The sequence below is a fragment of the Chaetodon auriga genome, chromosome 12 (genome assembly GCF_051107435.1).
Source record: "Chaetodon auriga isolate fChaAug3 chromosome 12, fChaAug3.hap1, whole genome shotgun sequence".
Classification (NCBI taxonomy): Eukaryota; Metazoa; Chordata; class Actinopteri; order Chaetodontiformes; family Chaetodontidae; genus Chaetodon; species Chaetodon auriga.
Genome location: NC_135085.1, coordinates 6,089,978 through 6,113,446, shown reverse-complemented (window position 1 = coordinate 6,113,446; position 23,469 = coordinate 6,089,978). Strand labels below are relative to the sequence as shown.

General features: G+C 41.7%; 1 protein-coding gene across 9 annotated transcripts in view; it reads left to right on the top strand.

The window, feature by feature from the left end:
- The window catches only part of ctnnd2b (catenin (cadherin-associated protein), delta 2b), a 173,722-nt gene that overhangs the window by 134,825 nt on the left and 15,428 nt on the right, over positions 1-23,469 (top strand). For all 9 annotated transcript variants that reach the window (XM_076744176.1, XM_076744175.1, XM_076744168.1 and 6 more), the window contains 3 exons: positions 11,298-11,484; positions 19,931-20,048; positions 22,606-22,788. In XM_076744176.1, coding sequence (XP_076600291.1) covers positions 11,298-11,484; positions 19,931-20,048; positions 22,606-22,788 — 488 coding nt within the window. The remainder of the gene's footprint in view (positions 1-11,297; positions 11,485-19,930; positions 20,049-22,605; positions 22,789-23,469) is intronic.

Sequence of the window (23,469 nt, the reverse complement as noted above, 5' to 3'; positions counted from 1 at the left end):
AGGACTTGGGACAGAAGACATCCCATCAACAAGGAAAGGGTAAATTTGTGCTGGTCTGGGCTGGTTATAAAATTGTCCAGGGCTACACATCACCTCTTACGAAGTTCATAGTCCTTCAGGCCTGCCTGGTCCCTCATTTCTCTGTGCATTATCTCCAACAAATGAGGCATATTTCCTCCATTACTTTCCCTTTATTCACATAAACTGCTGCATAAACAATCAAGGCACACAGATTGAATGGATGTCCACTTCTGTTTTGGAACAAGAACACTAAGGTGTATGTCATCACAGGATTTTGGGTGTTCAGACGTGACTCTTATCAAAGCTTATCTGTCATCCAGGGTGTTGTCCTGACGCTCTGATGGTCAAGACTGAAAAAACCTTTGATGGGAAAATGTGTGAGGTGTTTTTGTATTGTAAGGTGTGGCTCCAGCTTTGGTGGACTGATGCCACATTCATTTTATAAAGGAGTTACCACAATGACCAGTTTCTTCAGTCGTGTATCCTGGCGAATGGCTTCCATAATGGATTTCAGAAGGTAGTGCTTTCCTTATCCACCAATGTGAAAAGGGTGTGGATGGTAGGGTGGTGTTTGGGCGTGTACCACATCTGACTTTTCAACAAGACCAAAGGTTTTGTCCTGATAGGGTTAGTTAAAAACTCTTTGTATCGTAGCGATCTTTGTGTTCTAGTTGTGTAACCCTAACCATACTTTGACCAAAGTTTATGTGTCTCAACCGCAATTTTAAAAACGTTGGCATCATTCTGGGTTTAAGTGTCCAATATGGACAAAGCAACAGGGTTTGTTTTTCTGACACTCATGTCACATAATTACTACTGAAAATGCAAACCAAAGGATGTCTCTTGTAGGCCAAAGTCTGTTGTTCAAGGTCATTTAACATAAATTGAGTGGATAGAAAAAAGCAGCATTTTGATTTCACAGAAGTCCTCATGTGACCAGCTCACTATGGGAAATGGGAATCTTCCCTGTCATTACCCTTCATCCCTCATGATGTCAATACAGGCTGCTGAGTGTCCACCTCAGCTGCTACACCCAAACTTTCTATCCTTGCAAACTCTCCTAAACCAAACTGTCCCCGTCTCCCACGAAGGCTACCCTTGAACCTTTAATCACTCTCCTAAATATTTACAGCAGTACTTCACATCAGGGTGACAGGACATTCTGGTGACGGACAAACATTTGAAACGTTATTCATGGTAAAAAAAAAAAAAATGACAGTCATGAATATTAACTCAAGCCGAGCAACGCAGAAAAACCTTATCAGGAAAGTGAAATTGAGAGGCAGCCCCATATCACTCATACAATCACATGTGGTGCAGAGCATGACCCAAGTGCGCTCTGCGCGTTGATGTATATGTATACTGTATGTGTGTAGTGAGTATAGAAAATGGTTTAGGCTTAGCGGAGATGGAAATAAAAGGTTTTTTGTATGCTGCTAGAGTCTTAAAGAAGATTACCATATAAATTAGAGCAGCAATTCAAGGCACGGAGCACAGAAATCCCTCCTGTCACAAATTAATCAGCTGAACGACCGACCGGACGCAGACAGACCACGCTCTCCTCTCTCTCTCAAAGACCCAGAGGAAATAACTCTCTCTCCCTGTCTCTCAGCCTCTCTCGCGCGCTCTCTTATCCCTCTGTGGTTGGGTTTTCGTAATTGGTCTACCCTTCTCTTCCTGTCTCTGTCCTGTCCTCTTTGCCTTTCTCCGTCTCCCTTTTTCCACTCTTTCTCCGTATCGCCTACCCTCTCAGCCTCCCTCTCTTTCTCTCTGCTGAGCATTTTGAATCAGGATCACAGTGGGAAGTCAAGCTGCCTGCCTTGCTAGCTACAGATTCAGCTGCACACACGAGTACACAAAAAGGCTTGTTCACAAACACACACCCACTCTCTCTCTCTCTCTCTCACACACACACACACACACACACACACACACACACACACATACAGTTTGCTTGATGGCACAAAGTCACAAACAAGGTTTTTGCCCTCTGCTCTTCAGTCTCTCTCCTTCTTTACAGTTTAATGGCTCTCCTTTTTCTCTAAACATGATTATTTGGAGGGAATAAAGCTGGTTTAAAAGAGCAGATATTAACTTTAAGTCTGCCGATTAGATTCAGAATGCAGCAGAGCTCTGTGTGTGTGTGTGTGTGTGTGTGTGTGTGTGTGTGTGTGTGTGTATTTGCTTGTAGGTATTTGCAGTCATTTGTAAATGTGCCTGTTCTCAGTACTTACCTCATTTACAAGCCCTTTTCCAATGCAGAAAGTCAAGGATAAGTATTGTAACATGTAGCTATTTTCCTGTCAACCGTTATTGGTCAAGCAAATGTGTTGTCACATCACAGCAGACATTTCAATTTAAATCATAAATATCTACCTGGTGGGAGATACTACAGGGGATCACCATAGTTCCTGTGTAGTTGCTTTGATATTTCATTCAGGAGCGAACTGACTAGCTGAGGTTAGCATCCCCAGACAAGCCGCTAGGATTGCTGAAACAGAATGATGGAGAACCAAATAAAAAGCCTTGGCCTTCATAAGTATTTGAGGGGAGAAGGTCATGCACAGTGAGCTGCAATCAGTGATTAGAAACCTAAACGAGGACCAAAAGATTTCTCAGCACCTACAAAAAGGTAGGATACAACATACAGCCAAACAGTGCAGGAAAAAAATACAAAAAAAAAAAAAAAATCACAGTGTGTTTAGTGGAGCATACCAAAACATTATCAAGTGTTTCAACATGCTGGGCACCATTTAAAGAGCACAGGCTTGAGCTGCCCCCAGGAGTGCCCTGGATTCAGTGGTACTGACAGAAAAGCAATATCAACTTCACTTGTTCCATTGTTGTGTGCTCCACAACTGCTGACTCCACATGCTCCCCAAACAGCACATAGAAATGTAGCAGTATGGTTTGTCCCACTCTCGCCTATTTGATGATGTATATTCAGAATGTCTTTGTAAGTAGTTGTAAAATATGGTAGACAGACATGAAAGAAGAGTATACCAAAGACTCGCAAGTTTCCTAAAGGTTTAGTTCATGGCAAAACTCAGACTGCAGTTTGTTACATTTCTGAAGTGGAAAGCCTCTTTCTGGTGTGTCCCTACAGATGGATGACAAGTGAAAGGAAAAGCAGACTCTCTCTTGTTAGGTCAGGGCTGTGTCCACAGAGCGGTCCCTCTGATCTTGAGACCACAGGTCAGACCTGTCTGTTCCCGGTTACATGCATATTCAACAAAAAACAAAAATGCCACTGTGTATGACGTTTATCTATAAAAAGTCATATTGTTTGCCTGAAACAACTTCACCTTTCCTGTGGCAGTGCTTTCCTGGAAAGCTCTACCTGACGTTTAGAAGGGCAAACATAAAAGCTTTCAGGACCTGAATATAGGTTGCATCACTATTACTTTATAAAGCAACAATATGAAAATGTCAGTTCGTGTAAGAGTTATGTTTTATTTATTTATTTATTGCAACATATAGCTCAGACTGCTTACGCCACACTGTTGAAGTGATGCATTTGTCTGCAGAAACAGCAGAGCAGTCTTTGTGTGTCTCAGCTTTGATCTAGTTATTGATCGTGGCACACATGGGTCAGGAATTGATTTCTGAACTATTGAGTTTAAATGCATTAAGATTCTGAAAGGACACTTATTGATGTATGCATTTCTGTCCTTTAAGAAAGATTTCTATTCCAAATACAGATCAGCTTTGGTGGGTATTCCTTTAGTATTGTTGATCTGGCTGTATATTTAGTCATGTTGTTTCCACACATGAGGCCTGTTTAACCCATCTACAGAGAAAACACCATGGTACCTGCCCTCTCTGACTCACAAAGCGCTGCATTTTCTTTAACTTTAGTCCCTTTTAAAATCTGCATGCAGTCAGAAGCTGTGGTTCCACTTGTCACTACAATGCAACTTTTTCATCTAGCCACAGCGGCACACGTCATCCTAAGTGACAGGCCTGCATCGCTCACGTTGGTGTGAGCTCTTCAGAAGCAGATATGGAGGTTGTCAGGCTCGCACTGCGATGGGACCTCTCTGCTGTCTGGATGCAATCCAGTCACAATGCTCATCCAGCTTCAGCAAAGCAGGAGATGGAGACTGACAACTTAAAAGAGTAGAGGAAATGCAGAGGGAAGCGAACTGCACTACAAATTGTGCATTATTTACAAAATTAAAATAGTTTACGGTTTGTGCCATAAAGTGATCCAGCACATGTTTTTGTGACCAACTCTCTGGTGGATGGTTGTTTGATTAAAAATAACGCAGTGCCAAGTATAGTACCACCAGGACCTCTGTAAAACTGATATTAGTATATATCTTTATATAAGAAAAAAAGAACATGTGAGCTAACATACAAAAAGAAAGAACTTAAAGTAACCAAAAACAATTCAGAAAAAATAGCAGAAAAAACAGGCAAACAGTCTAAAACCTCCGTGTATACAAAGCTAAGACGCCGCATAACCAAAGTTAATTAGAAAAGCATACAGCAGCTGTGTCCCCTCAAGTTAAACTGGGCTCATTAACTTATTTTTCAGTTCATTTAAACAGAATTTTTATGTAGCTTCTCAAGTTCAACCTGTTTCATAATTGCAGGTAAATAATATTTTCATCCATTAACATAAGATTGAACCTCATTATGGTAGCAGCAAGCTATATATGCACCTCTGAACGTATGCTTATTTTACTAACATTCTGTCTCTTAGTTAGCTCATACGTGGCAGTGTAGTCGACTAGAGAGGACAGCAGTACACACTGTCGCTTTTTTCTTTTTTTCCCCCAAGTCAACTCTGGTTGACCTTGACATGATCAGCGGTATAGTGCTTAGCTACACTGTTCCCTGTTTTAATGACAGTATCATCAAAAGACCCAAACTGAGTAAACAAGATCCCACACTGTGGCCAAGGCTCATTAACGCAAAGCTATAGGCCTGTGTGGACAAAGTGATTAACAGTGATCGATGTTCACCTCATTATGAAAACAGAAGTAAAGCTTCCATACAGCCTTGAAGTTTGAGGACAGTAAATGTGTACAAATATATATATACAGTAAGCCATGCAAACTACATTAATAGCTTAATATTATGCTGATACAATATCACTGAAATACCATAATATATTAATCAGTAGCTAATGAGTGGATGAATCCATACAGTAACAATAAAAATGGAAAAATGCAACTTTCCATAGCCGTTCACTGTTCACACTCATTGTAAAATTTCATATTTGTGCCAAGCAAGGAATAAAAATTTGAGCTGGGACGCTTTCCGCTGCCAGGCAGCTTGCACAGCATGACACCGGTGAACTTAAGACCACCCTGAACTGTTTTCTACATTTTTTTTTTTCTGCCAGAAGATGACAGCAATTAAAAAAAGGTGACAACTGATTCATCCACTGAGTTGTTAAAAGGAATCATCAGCCTTCTGCACAAACACCCACACGCTCACGATGTACACAGTGATTGTCATCGGAGGGTGGTCTCTCTCGTGGCAAAGGCACCCTGCCGTGCTCAAGGTCAAACCATCAGTGTGTGCTCTTTAGAGATGCCACGTACGGAACTTGAACGCAAGCCGCTTCCACGATTGATTGCTTGATGAGACATGCAGTAATGACAGTAGTTAGAGTTTGCAGTTGGATGTGAGACTGTAGGTTTTTGATTAGTTAATGGTGAACACACAAACACAAAGCTGCAAGCTGCTTTTCTGAGTGTGCACGGGTTTCATTCAGGGAATTGTTATACTCGGATACAGATTTTTAGTAATAACATTGTTCACTGCAGACTCAATGCATTGTTGAAATATGGCCATGTCTTTAGAGATGTGTGCAGACACAGATGTATTTTCAAATAACCACAATTCCAGTCCTGTTTTGTCACAGTGACCCTTTGGTGATTATACACACTATTTAACCCTCGTCCATTACACCTAACTTAAACGCATTTGGAAAGATGAAGCCCAGCAAACTGGGGGAAAAAAAAACCCACTTTGTAAAAGCGTGCTCTGTCTAATGCTGTCATATACAGGGTGGGTCACACAAGGACAGATATCCACAAAAACACTCCAAAATGCATCAGGAGGAATGAGGAACAGAGATCAAGAGGCAAACAAAGAGATGTGCTGCGATGTTGCAGAGGAGAGAGAGGTGACAGGGGAATGAAAATGCGGTGCAAATGAGGGATGGGAAATGGCTTCAGAGACAAAGAAAGATAGCCAACATATTCACTTCCCCTCCCTCCATATAACAGAGCATTCATAACCTCCTGCTGCCACTCATGATGTAAGGCTGAGGCAATTAACCTCCTTCATCTGTCATACACTTGTGGCTCTGTGTGTGTGTGTGTGGCTTTGTGTATTTGAATGTGTGTGTGCGTGTGTGTGCGCATGTCGGCATGTTCACGTGCATTTGTGCGAGCTTTTATTTTGTGAGCGTGTGGCTGTGTGTTTATGAGTATGTGTTTCAGATCAAAGATAAAACCCCACTGCCTTTCACCTCAGGGAGATGATGTCATTCTCTGCACAGCGAGAAGTGATGCTGGCAAACAGCTGGCTTTACTCACGATAATAGAAAAAAATCATTTTTTTTTTCTCGCAGCTGCAGCATGACATCATGTGCCATGTATTACATTTGACAATATACAATATATGTTTATTTCATATCTTATTCCACAGTGCTTTTACGTCAAAAATCGATGCAACAGATACACAACCCTCACATCCTCCACAGTGGGAGATTTCATTGTATTTTATGAGATTTGTGCCACATACATATTTTAGTTTCCTTAGATCAGCTTTACTCTGGGGACCACTACTGAAAACAACAACAAAACATAATGTGTAGATGCCAATTAGTTGGAGGTAAAAATGGATAATTCCATTCTTTGATTGCAGGAGCCATTCAGTGTTTTGTGACTGTGCTGATTTAATGTGTGGTCAACAAATGAGAAAAGTCAGTGGAACGTTAGCGTGCATGTTTACAGGATGTAGCTAATGTGTGAAAAGGAGTTTCATTACAATGAGATTTTCCATGCCGTGCTTCAGCAATTTAGCCACAGGTTATCAAATGCATTATTCAGTGACTTTACTCAAATTTTGCAGGATGAGATTAATAATTTCATCACAGAGAGCAGCCTAGGTGTTCTTCAAGACTAAACCAGTGTTTTATTGGCATAGATATCAACAGCACCAAACTGAAACATCTCTCTAATGATTCAGACGTACACGTCCACGTTGCATGCCAAGAACATGTACTCTGCTCTAGTGTTTATGCTGCAATGGCACACTATTCCTTTTCTATCCCAAGAATTGTTCAGTGTTGGTTCAGCCAAATTACTAAGTCATGCATGGTATGACGGTGTGTGGTGCCTCAAAACCAAGACGAATAAAAACAAAGCTGTCCTTGTACCACTAAGGGGAAAATGTTATTTTGAGATTTGGATGAACTCTCCATTTAAGATAATATGGTTTTTGCAACACAGACAAGTGAATCATTCAGTTTTGACAAAGAAAAACAGCTTAAGAAAGGAATCATCTGTGCAGTTTCATCCCTGCATGTTCTCAATGACGATGCATCTAGCTAACGCTCGCTAAAAGGCAGGAGGCCCGGTTAATCTACTTGATGCATTTTGTGTAAATAAGACACTTCTGTACAAATATAAAACAGGAAATAGTGCCTCAAGGAGCTGTTAGCTTATGTACTGGAGCTGTTTGCTGACCATCAACGGCTCGGCGCGTGCACAGCGTTAGTGTCCTCATGAAGTTTCAGCCTCTTTCATAATTTTGATCAAAACCAGGATTACTATTGGATGGAAAGATTAGTAGTCTAGCGAACATGATACAACGTGTAAATGAAACATTTTTTGAGTTATTGGGAGGTTCATTTTGTCACAGCTTCCCCCGCTTCCAGGCATGGTGCTAATGTTTGGCTAAATCTTGCACCTAAGGGGGAATTGAACACGGAGAGATAAAACTGACCTTCTCGTTTAACTGGAGGCAAGATAGCAAACAAGCTTATTGAGCTCCTTTAAAGAATAATCACATCAGTTCACATTGGTGTGTATATTTTATAACACCGTGGGGTAAAAAAAAACAGCGTGAGAAGAAAAACCACAGACACGTTCGCTGACTCACAGATGTGCAAATCAAGGTCAGCCAGAATTATTACATGTCACATCGAATGTGAAGGTTATCAGAAACCCAGCACGCCTCCTTTGCCCTCTTGAGCAGCAGATAAGATGAGACAGAGAGGAGACACTTTTGCTAACATGACAGTCCCGGCTAATTAGCGTCATGAAGCCGGAAGCCAGTCATTTAGAAACTCCTTCTGACCACAGACACTCCACATAAACACACCCAGTCCAAACGACTGATGGAGTTAAGACTCATTTGTCGAGGGGGCTTACATGCGCATGCACACACACGCACGCAGCAGCAAATTCACACAAACCCACAAAGACAGATAGCAGAAGCTGTAATTACACAGTGGCTGTGTAGCCGAGGGTGAGCAACACAATGCTAAAGAGACGACGCCTTGCTCCAAACACACACGCGCATGCAGATCTAAGGATAGGATGTTTTACCACTACTACAGCTATAATTACAGCCATAAAGGAGAGCGCTAGATAAGTGCAGATATGACAAGGGGTGGACACTTGCAAATGCACAAACACGTAATTATATGAGTACATAGATTAGGACATAGACACTCTGCAAGATGGAGGTCAATAAGAATTATGATGTGCTGTGTACATCCCTCAAGGTTATCACAATTTGTGTGTGTGTCTGTGTGTGTGTGTGTGTGTGTGAAGCCACTCAAGGAGTCAAAGTGTTTTGTAGCAAAATGTGATGATTTGCCTCTCACCCTCTCTGTCCTTTGCTTTAAAGGCTCAAGCAGATGTCTGTGTGTGCGTGGGAGAGTGAGTCTCTGGAGAGGGAGAGCTTTTGTCTATTCAATTGCCAGTATGTGTGTGTTTGTGCGTGTGTGGCAACTGGCAAAAAGAGTGAACAGTAATTGGTAGGCAGGAGAAAACTCACTCCATTTTCTTGGTTGGCTGGTCACTGTATGTTGAATTCAGGTGAGGATTAAGAACAAGAGAGAGGTGCGGTGGAATTTTGTGTAAGTGATTTACTGCCTGCCAGTATTTCTCTTAATTCTTTTTCGGCTGTTCTCTATTAATTACAGCAGCACAGTGGCACCTGGAGCAATAAATTAAAGGTTACAGTATGTTTTCAAATCTCTGAGCAACATTTGAAATGCCTGTGTAATTAAAGATGCACGCTGCTAACTGGGGGTTGTGTATGTATATCTGCGCTTCTTCTAATTATTTGATCATCGTGACTGTACACAAATCCATACACAAGTCATCAAAGACCAATTTACATCATCAGTTAAACATTTCAAAATAACCTGTGATGACAGTAAAGCTATTCACTGTGAAATAGGTGTGACTCTGGGCCAGATTAACCCTCTAGGAAGCCCCAGCACAAAAAGTAAGATGTGTTTACAGGAGCAGAACAGAGCCAGCAGTTAACAAAGAAAGACATGGAACACGATCAGGTAAAACAGGATTTACATGAAGTAAGACAAAAGGCAAAACCTGGTGGAAGAACTGATCCCTCAAAACGATAGACTTGAGCGTGTACAAAAAGAAGCCGAGAAACAAGTGAATGAAGTCAAAAAACACCTGTTGACAGAGGAGGCAGTGGTGGGTTGGTTCTTATTTACTTTATTTTTCTGAGGAAATCCTCCACCTTATGGCGCTTGCCGTGCCTGCTGCTGTTAAATATCTATAAGCTGTCTGTGTGGAAGAGAAGAGAGAGAATACAGAAACGACATGTTTGACCAGTAGATGACGGTCAGCGGTACCACATCAACCCTACCAAGACTTGACCAAGATGTTTGCAATTGTTTCACTTGTAGTCAGGTTGAAGGCTTGAGTGACTGTTTCACAGCCTCCATTCTTTTTGGGAGACTTGCATTGAATTTTTCCTTTAAACTGCCATCATTGTCATTTTGCCAGCTGTAAGCTGACGCTGACACATTATCACCTTATAAAGCTGATATGGTGAATATATCACACCAGGTTCTGACTACATGAATAGCAGCCAACCCGAGAGATGGAGGGCATCAGGGATGAAAATGGGGTCGGGGATGACAATCGTTTTGTCCCGATGTGTAGGGTATCACAGTGCACAACAACCAAAGCATTGTCTGGGACACCTCGTGATGTCTCAACAGAAATACGACAGGTTGAAAGTGTTTTTGCCTTCCACAACAAATTGCTAACCTCCTTCCTAGTGACATCACAGATGACAGGTTGTGAGAGATGGCAAGCTACGATTGGTCAGTGACTAATGTCGAGTCTTTTCATGTCTCTCGGCCAAGTCGTGGCTAGAATGCTCTGTTTGTGTAGTCTGAACCAAGCATTAGCAAATAGTTTTCTATTTACACATCCAGCAGACACAGAGTAACACGTTCTTTTGGAAAGGGTGGTTGTACTTCAAATATTGACTCTGTTTTGATCTGTTTCTGCCTCTTTAGTCAGCTAGTTGCTAACTTTGGCAGCTGGACAGTGAGTTTAGTGGAAGTTTTTTGTCCAAAAACTGTTTGGCAGGTGGTTTGGCTAAAATCTAAAAAACCTTCAGTATGTCTAAATCTACATTTGGATGTGTTTTAAACAGTTTTGTAAGCTTTTTCCTATTTTTTTCACCCACATATCCCACCACAAACTCTTTGTCGACACTGAACCTGGGGCATTTGGGGCCATGAGGGTCTGGGGCTTTTAGGTGGTTGCCCGCTTTGCCTAGTTGATAATCCAGTTTTGGTGTTTCTAATAGCATTAACAATGGCTGCATTATATTCAAGCTTTCACTGTAAGCAATGACAGTGTGACCATGAGCCAGCATGCACAACACCCGGACTGTGAAACCGAAGCAGCTAAATGAAGTTCAGCTCTCATTAATTAATGTTATTATTCACAGCAGTTCTTTTCCTACTGTGACATGTCAAAATGTCCTCCATAAAAAAGGCCAATTGTACTAGTTTTAAGAACATGTGTCTGGCTTTCCAGAGTGCTGGAAAGAAAGTAAGTCAAGACTGCAGTAACTGTCTGTGCTGCTGCATGAGTTTGATCAAGCTGCACACTAAAGCCTACTAAATATTTCAACGGTTTTTGCCCTGAAGTTGTCTTTGTGTCTGTCTCTCTTCCTGTCTTCCTCCTTTGTCTTTCCTTTTCCTCTCTATTGGTTTTCACCTCCCGTCTCCCTGCTGTTCCCTTCAGGTGTTTTGTGGAACCTGTCTTCATGTGACGCCCTGAAGATGCCCATCATCCAGGATGCCCTGGCCGTGCTGACCAACGCTGTGATCATCCCACACTCGGGCTGGGACACCTCCCCGCACACACAGGAGGACCGCAAGCTGCACCTACACTCGTCCCAGGTCCTCCGCAACGCCACAGGCTGCCTGCGGTCAGTGTCACCATCTTTTTCTCCGATGCTTTTTCTTTTTCGGCCCAAAGTATTCGCACATTTTTCGTATCACATGTTGTCAGCTTAACTCAACATCTCACTTGCAGAGATGTTTTGCAGTTTGCAGCCTATTACCAATCACAATCAAGCAGGGAAATAAGTCTGTCTTAGTTCAAAGTGTCTGTTATTTTTAGACAGTGTTCTGTGTTATTTTTAACACTGTACACACAGAGAACTGACAGACTTAGCTGCCTTTAAGATGACTCATCACTTGGCTTTAGAGTTGCTGTGGCTTTTCATTTTCTCACTTGAGACATGATGCTAGTCATACAGTACACAGTCTGGAAGTAGTACGACTCTGACACATATTTCTTTTTGTTTTGGTTAAGTTGGGAAAAGACGGATCAGTTCATTTCGACATTGTCAATGATATGCATACGTTATTTTGTGTATTCAAATGGAGGCCGGGGTGAGGGTTAGGTGCTGGAGTTTTTGTTGTCAGATTCGGATTCCACACGCTGATACTCAGAGATGTAGCATCAGATATTATTGGCTGTGGGTTTCATCCTTTGTCCTCAATTCAGTTAGAATTATGGAAAATATATCCTGTTCCTCCATCTCACTAAACACTTCTTACTTACTTACTTTCTACATTAATTCTTTTTTAGGCCAGTTGTGGCCAACACAGAAAGCTGTCAGCACAACAGCTGACACAGAGCAACATTCATGACATCCACATTTCCTCGTATAGGTAACACATCTGGTTCCTTAGCAGCTAAAAGGCTCCACTGCATTCCCCAGCAAGTGGCTAACTTTGTCTGCTGTTTGGTGCTGGATGGCTCACACACGAGGGTTCATCAGAACCCTCTGCTGAAACATGAGAACAGCTGAGTGCAGCAGCAGTGTTGAGAGGAACTACTGTCAGATGGAAACTCCGTGAGTGTGTCACTATGGCTGACCCACTGCAATCTATTGTTCAGATAAATATATTTATCATAGCAGCTTTAATTATAATACAAACAGCTACATAATATCAACTTTATCATACTGAATTTCACTTGTCAGCAGAAAATGAGCTAGATATTGTTATCGGCCACTGATTAATTGCATTAGCGTACAGTGCAGTAAATTCCCTGCAAACATGCTCTAAGGTACCTGGTGCCTTCTTCTCTCAGGTGTGTGAATATGCTTATTATTAGCTTATTTGTGCTTGTTGTGTGCAATAATTGACTCGGCTCACTTTACTAATGATGAACATAAAGTACAATAGGAAGAGAAGTATGGATAATGAAGGCAGTCTGAGTGTTGGTGTCAGACTCACCTCACAAACTAATACATCATCTGCCTTTCACACACTGTAATTAAACATAGTGTCTGTGAGTGTGAATAGGTGTGTGTGTGTGTGTGTGTGTGTGTGTGTGTGTGTGTGTGTGTGTGTGCGTGCGTGCGTGCACGCGTGTGATGCTGAGGCCGCAGTCCCTCTTAGCTCTGTTCTGTGAAATTCAATAAAAATGCTCCGTGGCTCTGATAGCGATGTATAGAAGTATTAGCTTTTGTAATTCTATTTGCTAAATGCTTTCTAGTATCTCAGCTGCAGGAATCCATTGTAATGTTGTTTTGTATCATGACATCTGCCTTAAAGGGAACAGACTCAGCTTGTCTAGCCAAGTATTAAAGCCTAGAATTCTGTCCAAAGATGTGTTTCAGTATTTCATGTTCAGAAATAGAGTTAAATAATGTTCAGTCTTAATGAAAGAAATACAGATATGATAAAATCATCCCATACAGGTAATTATGATACATGATACTGCTGCAAAGTGATTATAATAAGGCCATTTTTTTCGTATAGTGTGACTGTATTCATAGTATCCATATGATTTCAGGTCCACTTTGTCATTGGGGAATAAGGTGACAGCACTTACTGTAGACCCTAGTGCTTCAACAGTTTGAAAATGGACTTTTAGATTTTTTAACAGTGTTTACTGTCTCTAATTATACTTTTTTTGCATCTTAGGAGTATAAGGTACTATTTATTATTAATACGAGTTTATCAGCCAAACTAATCTGCCTCATCAGGACAGTATAGGGGGATGGTTTGATCAGATTTGATTGACAGACTGGCAAGATAAACAAGCAGAACATTGTGTGTTCATGTGGTACCCTAATATCCCAGATTTTGTTTATGTCACATACATTTAAAGTTGTTACTGATTGGTTAGGATAAAACAAAACACACCGCTCCCAATTTGGCTAAAATGAACACTATGTCTGGCTGAATGACTGAATGAAACTACATGGTAATTCAATCAATCACCCATCACTTATAGTCAGAAGCTCGTAAAGAAGGCTCCTTTAAAGCTAGATATAAATTATCATTAGATATGTCTGCACATAAAATCCGTGTCGGTGAGTTTCTTTCCAAACTCTGTAAGTATTTGTAGAACCGCATGATGAAATTTCCACGGCTGAGACTGAGCTCATAAATATTTCTAACAGACACGCGTCGGCTGTGTACCAGACATTTTTTTGATGTGCCACTGGTTCCCTTCCATCAAACATTTCAGTATCAAAAGAAAAAAGAAAAAAAAACACGTCTCGCAGACAGAATAATGACAACATTGTCTCTCATTACACGGAGCTATCTGTGCAGACATGTATGTCATACAGTACAGCAAACGAGTTTGCCTCATTTTTGTTTATTTTTTAAGGTTTGACATCTGAATCAGGGCTACATGTGACATTTCTCAATATTTCCTCTTGGATGAGGCAAAGGTTGAGCAAGAATAGAGTGGGATTACTACCATGACTACATTTGCATGTCTGTCAACAGGGTTGTGTAGCTTCCTGTTTGTGTGTGTATGTGTGCACGCTGCTGTTTGTCTCTCTATCTAACTATACATGTGAGCTATTAATCTCCACTGCAATATGTCTCCTCACCTGCTCTGGGTAAAAATACACTAGACATACTGGGTGCTAACAAAGGCTTTAGATGGTTCTAATACTGTACGTGTGTCTGTGTGTGTGTGTGTGTGTGTGTGTGTGTGTGTGTGTGTTGCAGGACATGGCTTTGTGTGGATCAGCTCCCTACACTCGAAGGGCTAATTCATCTTTCTCACGCCTCGTTAGGGAATGCTGGGAGTCTGATTAAAGATTGAATATTTCATGGTGGGTTTGGTATATCGCCGGCCACCTGCTCTCTCTCTCTCTCTCTCTCACTCTCTCTCTCTCTCTCTCTCTCTCTCCCATTATCCTCCTCACTTTCTCATTTTCTCTCTCTGCCTTTTTTCTCCTCAGTCACTCTCTTCTCCCTCGCTCTATTACTCCACTTCTTTCTCCATCATATTATCACTCCGTTATCCCTTCTTCTTCTTCTTCTTCTTCTTCTTCTTCTTCTTCTTCTTCTTCTTCTTCTTCGCCCTGTCTGTCCCTTGCTGTCTCTCACTTTCACACACACATGCTTTCTGCCTCTCACTGGTAACTCACTGGTCGTTTCACTCCTTGTGTGTGCATATGCTGCCGTGCCAGCTAACAGCAAGTGCTGAAATTCTGCAGCAACTAATGAAACCAGTTTGTTTTTTCCTGTACAAAGGGACCAGGAACACGAAAAGCATTAATACCACCCAGATGTTTAAGAGGTGTAAATGCATCCGTGTCTGCAAGACCCACAAGTAATCTTTATTCCCTCCCAAGTGTAGCTGCATCAGTATGCGATCTACTTGCCCTGTGATAGTGTTCTCCCTGTCTCACTAAAACGACAAGAAGAAAGCAGCACCTGCAGCTTCATCTCTTGCAGTCATGCGTAGTCAGGCAACAGGTGTTGCTGTAGTGTATATCTGACCCACCGTCAGTACATGTATCTCAGTGCGTCTGTGTGGGTGAGAGAACACAAGGAACATTTGTTTAAGAATGCGTCCTACTCCAGATAAATATCAACATGACAAGGACCTTAAGGTGAATCCTGCTTTATTAGCTGATCTGGAGCCCCTCTTCGTTATCTCAGTTTTGTGCTTACTTGTATGTTTTTCAATGTTAAATAAAAATCTGTTACTCTAACAGGTTCACAGGCACCTGGAATCTCCTTTCTCTTGCAGCTGTATTAGCTGCAGTGCTAAAGGAAAGAGATGAATTATCTGGTGTGATAATTGTCTGGCCAGCTACCTCCCAGTGCTATTAGCTTGCTAAGCATAGCTCAACCAGCGTATGCCAGTGGAGAAGCTGCAGTATTCAGGTGTTTGGAGACAGGCTAGAGTGCAGCAGAAAAAAAAAAAAAAAAGAAAAGAAAAAGAGGCAGTCAGATCTGAGGACAGTTCAACTAGTTATAAGTGACATCCATTGAAACATAGCTTGGCTTCTGAAGGTAGAGGAAGTGATTGAAAACAAGCAACTCTGGGTCAGCTGTATATAAAGAGAGGGTCTTGATGCAGACGTCATGACGGCCAGCCGCTCAGGGGTGTGAAGTGGGATAGTAATGAGTGCTGTGAAAGAGAACTGTGTGCATCGTACAGAGTGGGTGCAACAGAAGGTATCATTGGCTTTCTTATGCCCCAGAGCTCCATATCAGGTTATGCCTGCCATGGTTCCCATAATAGTGAAATATTTACCTTCCTTGTAGTTCATCTACACCACCAGTCGCTAGACTGGTGCAGGATCGGATTTCAATCTGTTCTGTGATTCGGCTCAGAGATGCATGCATGCATACAAAAATGTGTTGAATCTGGATTTTATCCTAATATTAGACACTTGAAATGACAAGTGTGAATGGGGCCAAAGGATCCTTCCTTTATGATTAAACAGGACTCGTCATTAGACCAACAGAAGTAATTTTTCTCATTTTTTTTAAATCTGAATTCTCCAACATCTGCTGCTGCTGTTGCTCCTCCCTTCTTCTCCATTATATAGTCCCCTTACAGTGCAGGGCATGTAAGGACAACGGGCCCCATGACACTTTTCATATACATCCATTTCATGTGGATGCTGACACCTATCACACACTACATTTGCATTGAACATACGAACGCTTACACATGTAGAACAAGGACTCTTCTCATTTTGTATATTGAATGAAATGTAGTCATAGCTAGAATGTCATTAACAACAAATAGAGAAGTGTTCATGCATTGGCAGGATTACTCTTCTGTTGTGCTAATTGGTCTTGAGAGGAGCAAAATGACAATGTGTTTTTATTGAAAATGGCTGGGTTGAAGCTCAGTTCAAACACTCATGCAGAGACATCCTGCAGAATGCTGCTTTTGATTGTAGAAGTAGACACAAAGAAACAGTCTCGCCGTGTTGTTAGCAGAAGAGTGACAGTTTTTGTCAGTGGAGTTTTGCTCACAGCAGTGGCACGCTATTTTAATCAAAATCAGTTCCGTTTGAAAGCTCCCCTACTCAACACGTAACCTTTTTTCCAGCAGTGAGATTTTTTTCTCATTATTTGAATTCTTCACACTAAAAGATCATAATGAGAGATAATCTGCAACCCTGTTGCCTCGCAAGGGGAACGCTTCAGAGGGATTAATTATGCCAAAATGAGTGAGGTTAATTGAATTGATTCCATTAACAGGTAGAATCCAAATAAAGGAAATGTCTGAAAGAAAGAAGTCTATAAAATGCTTTAAAAGTACCATTCAAGTGCTTTTATTTTGGCATTTATCTGTTTGTGTCCTTGTCATATGTTGCACTGCATAGCTTTCAGTCAGTGCCCTGCGTGTGTGTGTGTGTGTGTGTGTGTGTGTGTGTGTGTGTGTGTGTGTGTGTGTGTGTTTTCTCAGGTAACCTTGCATCAAGGTTCAAGTTAAGCAAAAGCCAGAGGAGATGCAGACTAGAACACAGCAGCTCGTCAACACCCTGAAAAACTGAAGGATTTTTTCACTGTATAATTAAAACATGATGCACCACTGAGGGTCAGGATAAAACAAACGGTTGCATTACTGATGAAAGATAAGTTTGATCTGATTTCAGACGCTCAAACTGGCATCATTTGTCTTTGGAGGATTATGCCCTCTGTACCAAAGGCTTCTTGTTACTTAAAGTAAAGCAACACTATTTTCACAAATGTAAGCCACACATTCACTTTCATTCTGTTTAGGTCTTCAGCAACAATTGAGAAATACAGTATATCAGACTCTTAAGGGGTGGGCCTACAAGCATGATTTATGACATCATAAATAGTTTAGAGGTGAAATTTGTAACTTATGTGTGTGATGTGGAAAGTTGAGACTAATGCGCATAAACTGAGAATGAACTTAACAGTAAAGTAGGAGACATCTGGTGTCAAGCAGGAAGACGTAAGAAGTGAACACACTTTCCATATTCATAGATTCTGGAATTTTTAATGAAGTAGAGGGAGTAGATGACTTTTTAAGTATTGTAATGTGGAAATTATACATATCAGACACACATTATTGTTCCAAGTGGACGATTTGTATATATGCCTTAATACATGTCTGGAGGGAATCCAGCAGTATACACAGGCCACATAACAGCTCATGTCTCTCTCACACGACTGTGACCCAAAGCCAATTCTTACACTTCAAATCTATTTTCTTCCATGTTCCACGTGAAGCTACAGTGACTTTATGTTGAGCTTTCAATGCTGCCAAAACACAGTTGACCTACACTCAATGTGGCCTCGAGCTGTCTAATTTGACACAGCATCTACTGTATGTCTGACAAATTTAGCATCACTGTTCTTTCATTTCTGAAAGCTCCCTGACATCACTGGTGTTCTACAATCCTAATAATAGTAAAAAGACAATTTAAGGCCTGTAGGCATTTAGACAGTGACACAGTTTACATAAGTAAATGCATAATGGCCGTGTATACACAGGCATCATGCCTACTCAACCACCAGACTTTTGATGTTTTCTTCTAATGATGTCATTGATCATGCCTCGAAAAGCCACACACCCCCTTTCCCTATGGGATTGGTTTCTTCCAGAAGCTGCAGGGTGGAATCAGGTAGCCTCTGCTCCCGCATGCACGCAGCACTCACTCTGTTGCCTCACTGCTGGAGGAGGCTACAGCTTAGCAGTGTGTTGCTGAAGTGGTTACGCACATAAGTGCATTTGAGAAATATAGGCATGATTTGTTTTGATAGCATAGCATCCTCTGTGATATTGGTAAAGGAGAGCTGTGTGAATCTTGTGGCAGTGCGCTAATAGCTTTTGCCACCACTATCTCAGGTCATAGCTGGCAATTGACTTCAATTTGATATCTCCAGGTCAAGATGCAGACAAGAATCCAGTTAAAAAAAGAAAAAAAAAAGCCCTGTCCTCAGTCAGGAGGCTGATAGTGCAAGTGGTGGGTTATCTTAGGTGAGATTTATAGTGTGAGGCTATTTCTCCTTCATGGACATGCATACATGTATAGAGATTTAATTGAAAGATTTGTTCCCTCTTTCATACAATCATTTCAGATTAATCAAGGGATGATAATGATGATCAAGCAACAACAACAACAATAAAAATAATAATACTAATAATAATAATAGCCAATGAATCAGACACTGCTGTGTAATGTTAGCGCAGTCATGCTGCTTCCTACGTATTGTGTTTGAAAGTACAGCTATGACCATGTTGGCAGGTTCCTTTCATGTGTGACTTTATTCTCTATGTTCTCGAAATGAATTTGCGTTGTGGATATACTGTAGACTTTTATGTGAATCTGTGGCCCTTGAATTTTGGGGTGAAGCAGATAAGATTTAGCTCTTTTTCAAGGAAAGTGGCAGCAGTGTAGAGCTGAGTGAATGAGTGTCATTTTCAATAACTATAGTAATTGACATGGAAATCTCTTAATTAATATACAGTATTAACTCCAAGTTTTAAAATAATCCCCCCATAACATGTCTGAATGTTGTAAATCACCCTGCCCTCATTAGTAGTAGCCATAGTGGGCATAGTGACGGGGTCTGTGATGGGTGTACGGAGCGTAGAGGTGTCTCTTATCTTTGAATATGTCAAATTGCAGAAAATTGCATCATTATTTTTTCTGGGGAAGGGCCCCCATGCCCCCTGCTCTAATTGTGCGCCCCGGAATTCTGGCGTACCTGATGCCCCTGCTTGTATAATAATGTATTTGTCATTTACTTGTATGATAGAATGTGTCATACTGCTGCTGTATAAAAATCACAGATCTGAGACTTACATGGTGAAGATTGTTATTAAGGACCTGTGAAAACAAATGCAGCTAATGGAGTTTTGGCAGCTTATTGCCATTTCTCACTGACACTGAGGTCACAAGCATCTCCTAGCCATCGTTAATAGTTTGACATTTAAAGGGCATTACACTCAGATTCTCTCTGCTCTCTGTCACACAGGCATGCAAACACATGCCGGAGCACATATCAATATGGTTCAACGTACACGTGCTCTTGCAAGTTTTCGGTGTTTCATTCGGATTATTCATTGATGAGGTGTGTGTGTGTGTGTGCTTGTGTGTGTAACAGGAATGTAAGTTCTGCAGGCGAGGAGGCCCGGAGGAGGATGAGGGAGTGTGAGGGCCTGACAGACGCTCTGCTCTACGTCATCCAGACCGCTCTGGGGAGCAGTGAGATTGACAGCAAGGTAACGCTCCTACAAACATACAACCAACATGTCCACACACAAACTCTTTGCACAAAATCAAATCACAGGAATAAAACCACAGAAACATGCACAAAATGATGGAAATCGTGTTGCAAAAAAAAGTCCCTTTCGTGTGTTTGTCGCATGTTTGTGTGTATATCAATTTCCCAAAACTCAAATGTTAGTTATTATAATTTGCTCTGTAAACATATTTCATGTTAATTACTATGTAAAAATATTTACATAAATTTACATTCGTTAAATGCAAAAAAAACATTATCTGTGTCTTTGCAGACTGTATGTATACACTGCATATGCATATTAATGTGGGCAAATTGTTTGCCTGTGATTTGTATGTTAATGCCGAAGGTTCGCCAGCCACGCTTTAAAACAGCCAGAGTGGACCAAAGTGCTGTACAAATTAAAGTGAACAGCACAACAAAGCAAGAAAAAAAGGCCCCAATAGAAGTGAAAAGGCACATGAACAACAATAAATGGCAATGATAAACTACAAGGCAATATCAACTATGTGTACAAATGTAAACAGATACTGAATTAAGGGGGAAAATTTGAGCAAAAGTGGAAGGCTGTTCCAAAGCTTGGGAGCTGCCGCTGCAAAGGCGCGATCACGGAACAGCTAAGAACAGTTGGTCTAAGGATCTAAGAAGTGTAGAGACAGAGCAGGGCTGAGAAGTTCTGAGATGGACAGGGGTGTCAGCCCATGTATGACTTTAAAAACAAATAAAAGAACCATGAAATCAACCCTGTATGTGACAGGTAGCCCATGCAGGGATGCTACTACGCTGTAATGCTGTCTCTTTTTCTTGAACCGGTCTGAAGTCTCGCTGCAGCATTCTGCACGGGCTGCAGACGAGACAAAGGCGACTGGCCGACACCCAGGTACAGTGAGTCGCAGTAATCAAGCTAGGAGGAGATAAATGCGTTGGTGACAGTCTTCATGTCATTGAGAGAGAGGATGGACTTCAGCTTAGCAATGTTTCTTAGCTGAAAATAGCAACCTTTCAGCACAGAGTTCATCTGTTCATCAAGTTCCAGTCAGAGATGACACCAAGATTTCTGGCAAGGGCACAATGGTTTGATGTCAATGGGCCCAAGTGGCTCACTATACTCCCTGTGGTATTGAGGGGACCAAGAACATCACTTTTGTCTTGTTATCATTCAGCTAGAGACAGTTTTCTGCCATCCAGCATTTCACATCCTGAAGGCAATTAAGGATGGATGAGATGGAGCTGGAATCCCCTGGACTCAATGGAAGATATAATGTCTCTGCCTCGCCACATCAGACATCCCCACAGTGTGGGAACAGATCGTACACACTGCTGCCATCCGTTTCTTTAATGCAGCTACTCACTGCTTCCCTGGAACCACAGTCCCTGATATCCTGGATAACCTCACAGGGTTGTGCTCACTCTCATCCTCCACCAAACCAGGAAAACTTCATGTTGGGTCAAACGATGCAGCTCACGATGATTTGGATGACTTGTTTAACTTGTAAAGTAGTTTTGGAAAGTGTTTATATTTCCGCTCCTACTGACAGACTGGCCCAGGGAGCAGGGCTTTTCTGCACAATCCTCAGCCTCCACACTTGGCTTCAGTCCACCAGCAGAGCTCACAACATAGGTTTTATTGACAACTCTAATCTGTTTTGAAATCGTCCACCTCAACAGGCTCAGTAGCCAAATGCCAGCAGCTAACCTGCGGCAGGCGGTGTGGTCCCTTTCCTTTCCAAAAAAATGTCAGAAAGTTCACATTTTTTCCAAACGGAATGATTCAAGCCAGTGATGGGATTTACAAAAATACAGGATAGAATCCCAAGATGAACAAGCCGAACTTGTTTTTTCATTTTTTACAGTGAACCCTATATTACTCAACCTAGATACCCAGTGAGACAGAAACATCACTAGTGAGAGTGTGTTTTATGTGAGCCTGTGAGCAACCATGTGAGTCTGTTTGTGTGTATGTGCTCTTGTATGTGCTACATGCATAGATGTGTGTTTGATGTGCAAAATGTGTCTCGCTGTGTTTCCAGTGTGTGTGTGTCTGTGTGTGTGTGTGTTGAGTGGAGATGTGAAGTTTTTAATCCTTAGAAATCCTTCACAAGATCAAAGTCTGAGACTGTTGACTGCATAGCCACTCACAACAATAGGATTAGTGTGTGTGTGTGTGTGTGTGTGTGTGTGTGTGTGTGTGTGTGTGTGTGTGTGTGTGTGTGTGCGTGTGTCTGTCAACATTATGCCTGCAGCATGTGTGTCTGTTTATCCATGTTCATAAATTGTATATTATAAAATCAGCACTGCACAGTATGTTCATTTATATATGTGTGTGTGTGTGTGTGTGTGTGTTTCTTTGTGTGTATGTGTGTGTCTGAGTGTGGTTATGCATGTGTCCACAGTCTGATTTTAGTGTTTGTTCGCCTGATTGCCATCTGTCCCTCCTTCATGTCTATGTTTCTTTCTCTCCACACTTCTTTCCAATCTTTCTTTCTTTCCAATCTTTCTTTCTCTCTTTCTTTCTTTTTTTCCCTTCCTATCACCAGACTGTAGAGAACTGTGTGTGCATCCTGAGAAACCTGTCTTACCGTCTGGCTGCAGAGACGTCTCACAGCCAGCAGGGGGGGTCGGAGGAGCTGGACGGTCTGCTATGTGACACTGGCGGGAAAGACGCAGAGAGTTCCGGATGCTGGGGCAAGAAGAAGAAGAAAAAGAAGGGGCATGACCAGGTGGGAAAACAGAAAGTAGTCTGTTCACATTTCCTCTTTTTTTTTTCTTTTTGTTTTGTCTTTTTGCTCCGATTCAGTCGCTGGCGCTTCATGTGAGATAAAAGCGGTCGGCTGCCTCAGCTGAACATTCAGTGCATTTCTTGTTTGGGCAGGGTGATCACAGAGGACTGCAGATCCATGTAGTTAATTATAAGGTGGATAATGCCTCTAGGCAGCCCTCTGATGAGTATCCAGTCAAGCTGGAGTCGGCTTATGTTGATGGATAGCCACACTTAGCATCTATCCGTGTATTAAGTGTTTTTGTTAAAAAAAATTGGACTGCAAAAGGACTTCAGTGGTCACTTCACACAAGTAAAAGAAAACGAAAAAGTTGCGATGCGTTCAGAGTGAATGCGCCCAAACAACCATTTGCACATACAGACTGAAAGACTGAAGAAGCGCTACGATGCCAGTGAACATCAGTTCAGCTCACATCAAATCAGGCTTCCCATTTCTCATAGTATAATTTCATCATGCCAACTTGGATAAGAAAACAATGTATAGAAACAGATCTCTCAGGAAATGAACCACTTCACTGTGCACCAGCAGAAAATAACTGCCCAATCAAAGCTGAGTGTGCAGAGTACTGGCTGGATGCTTAACAGGCCCACAAGCTCCAGGGCTGATGAGTGACGAGAGCGC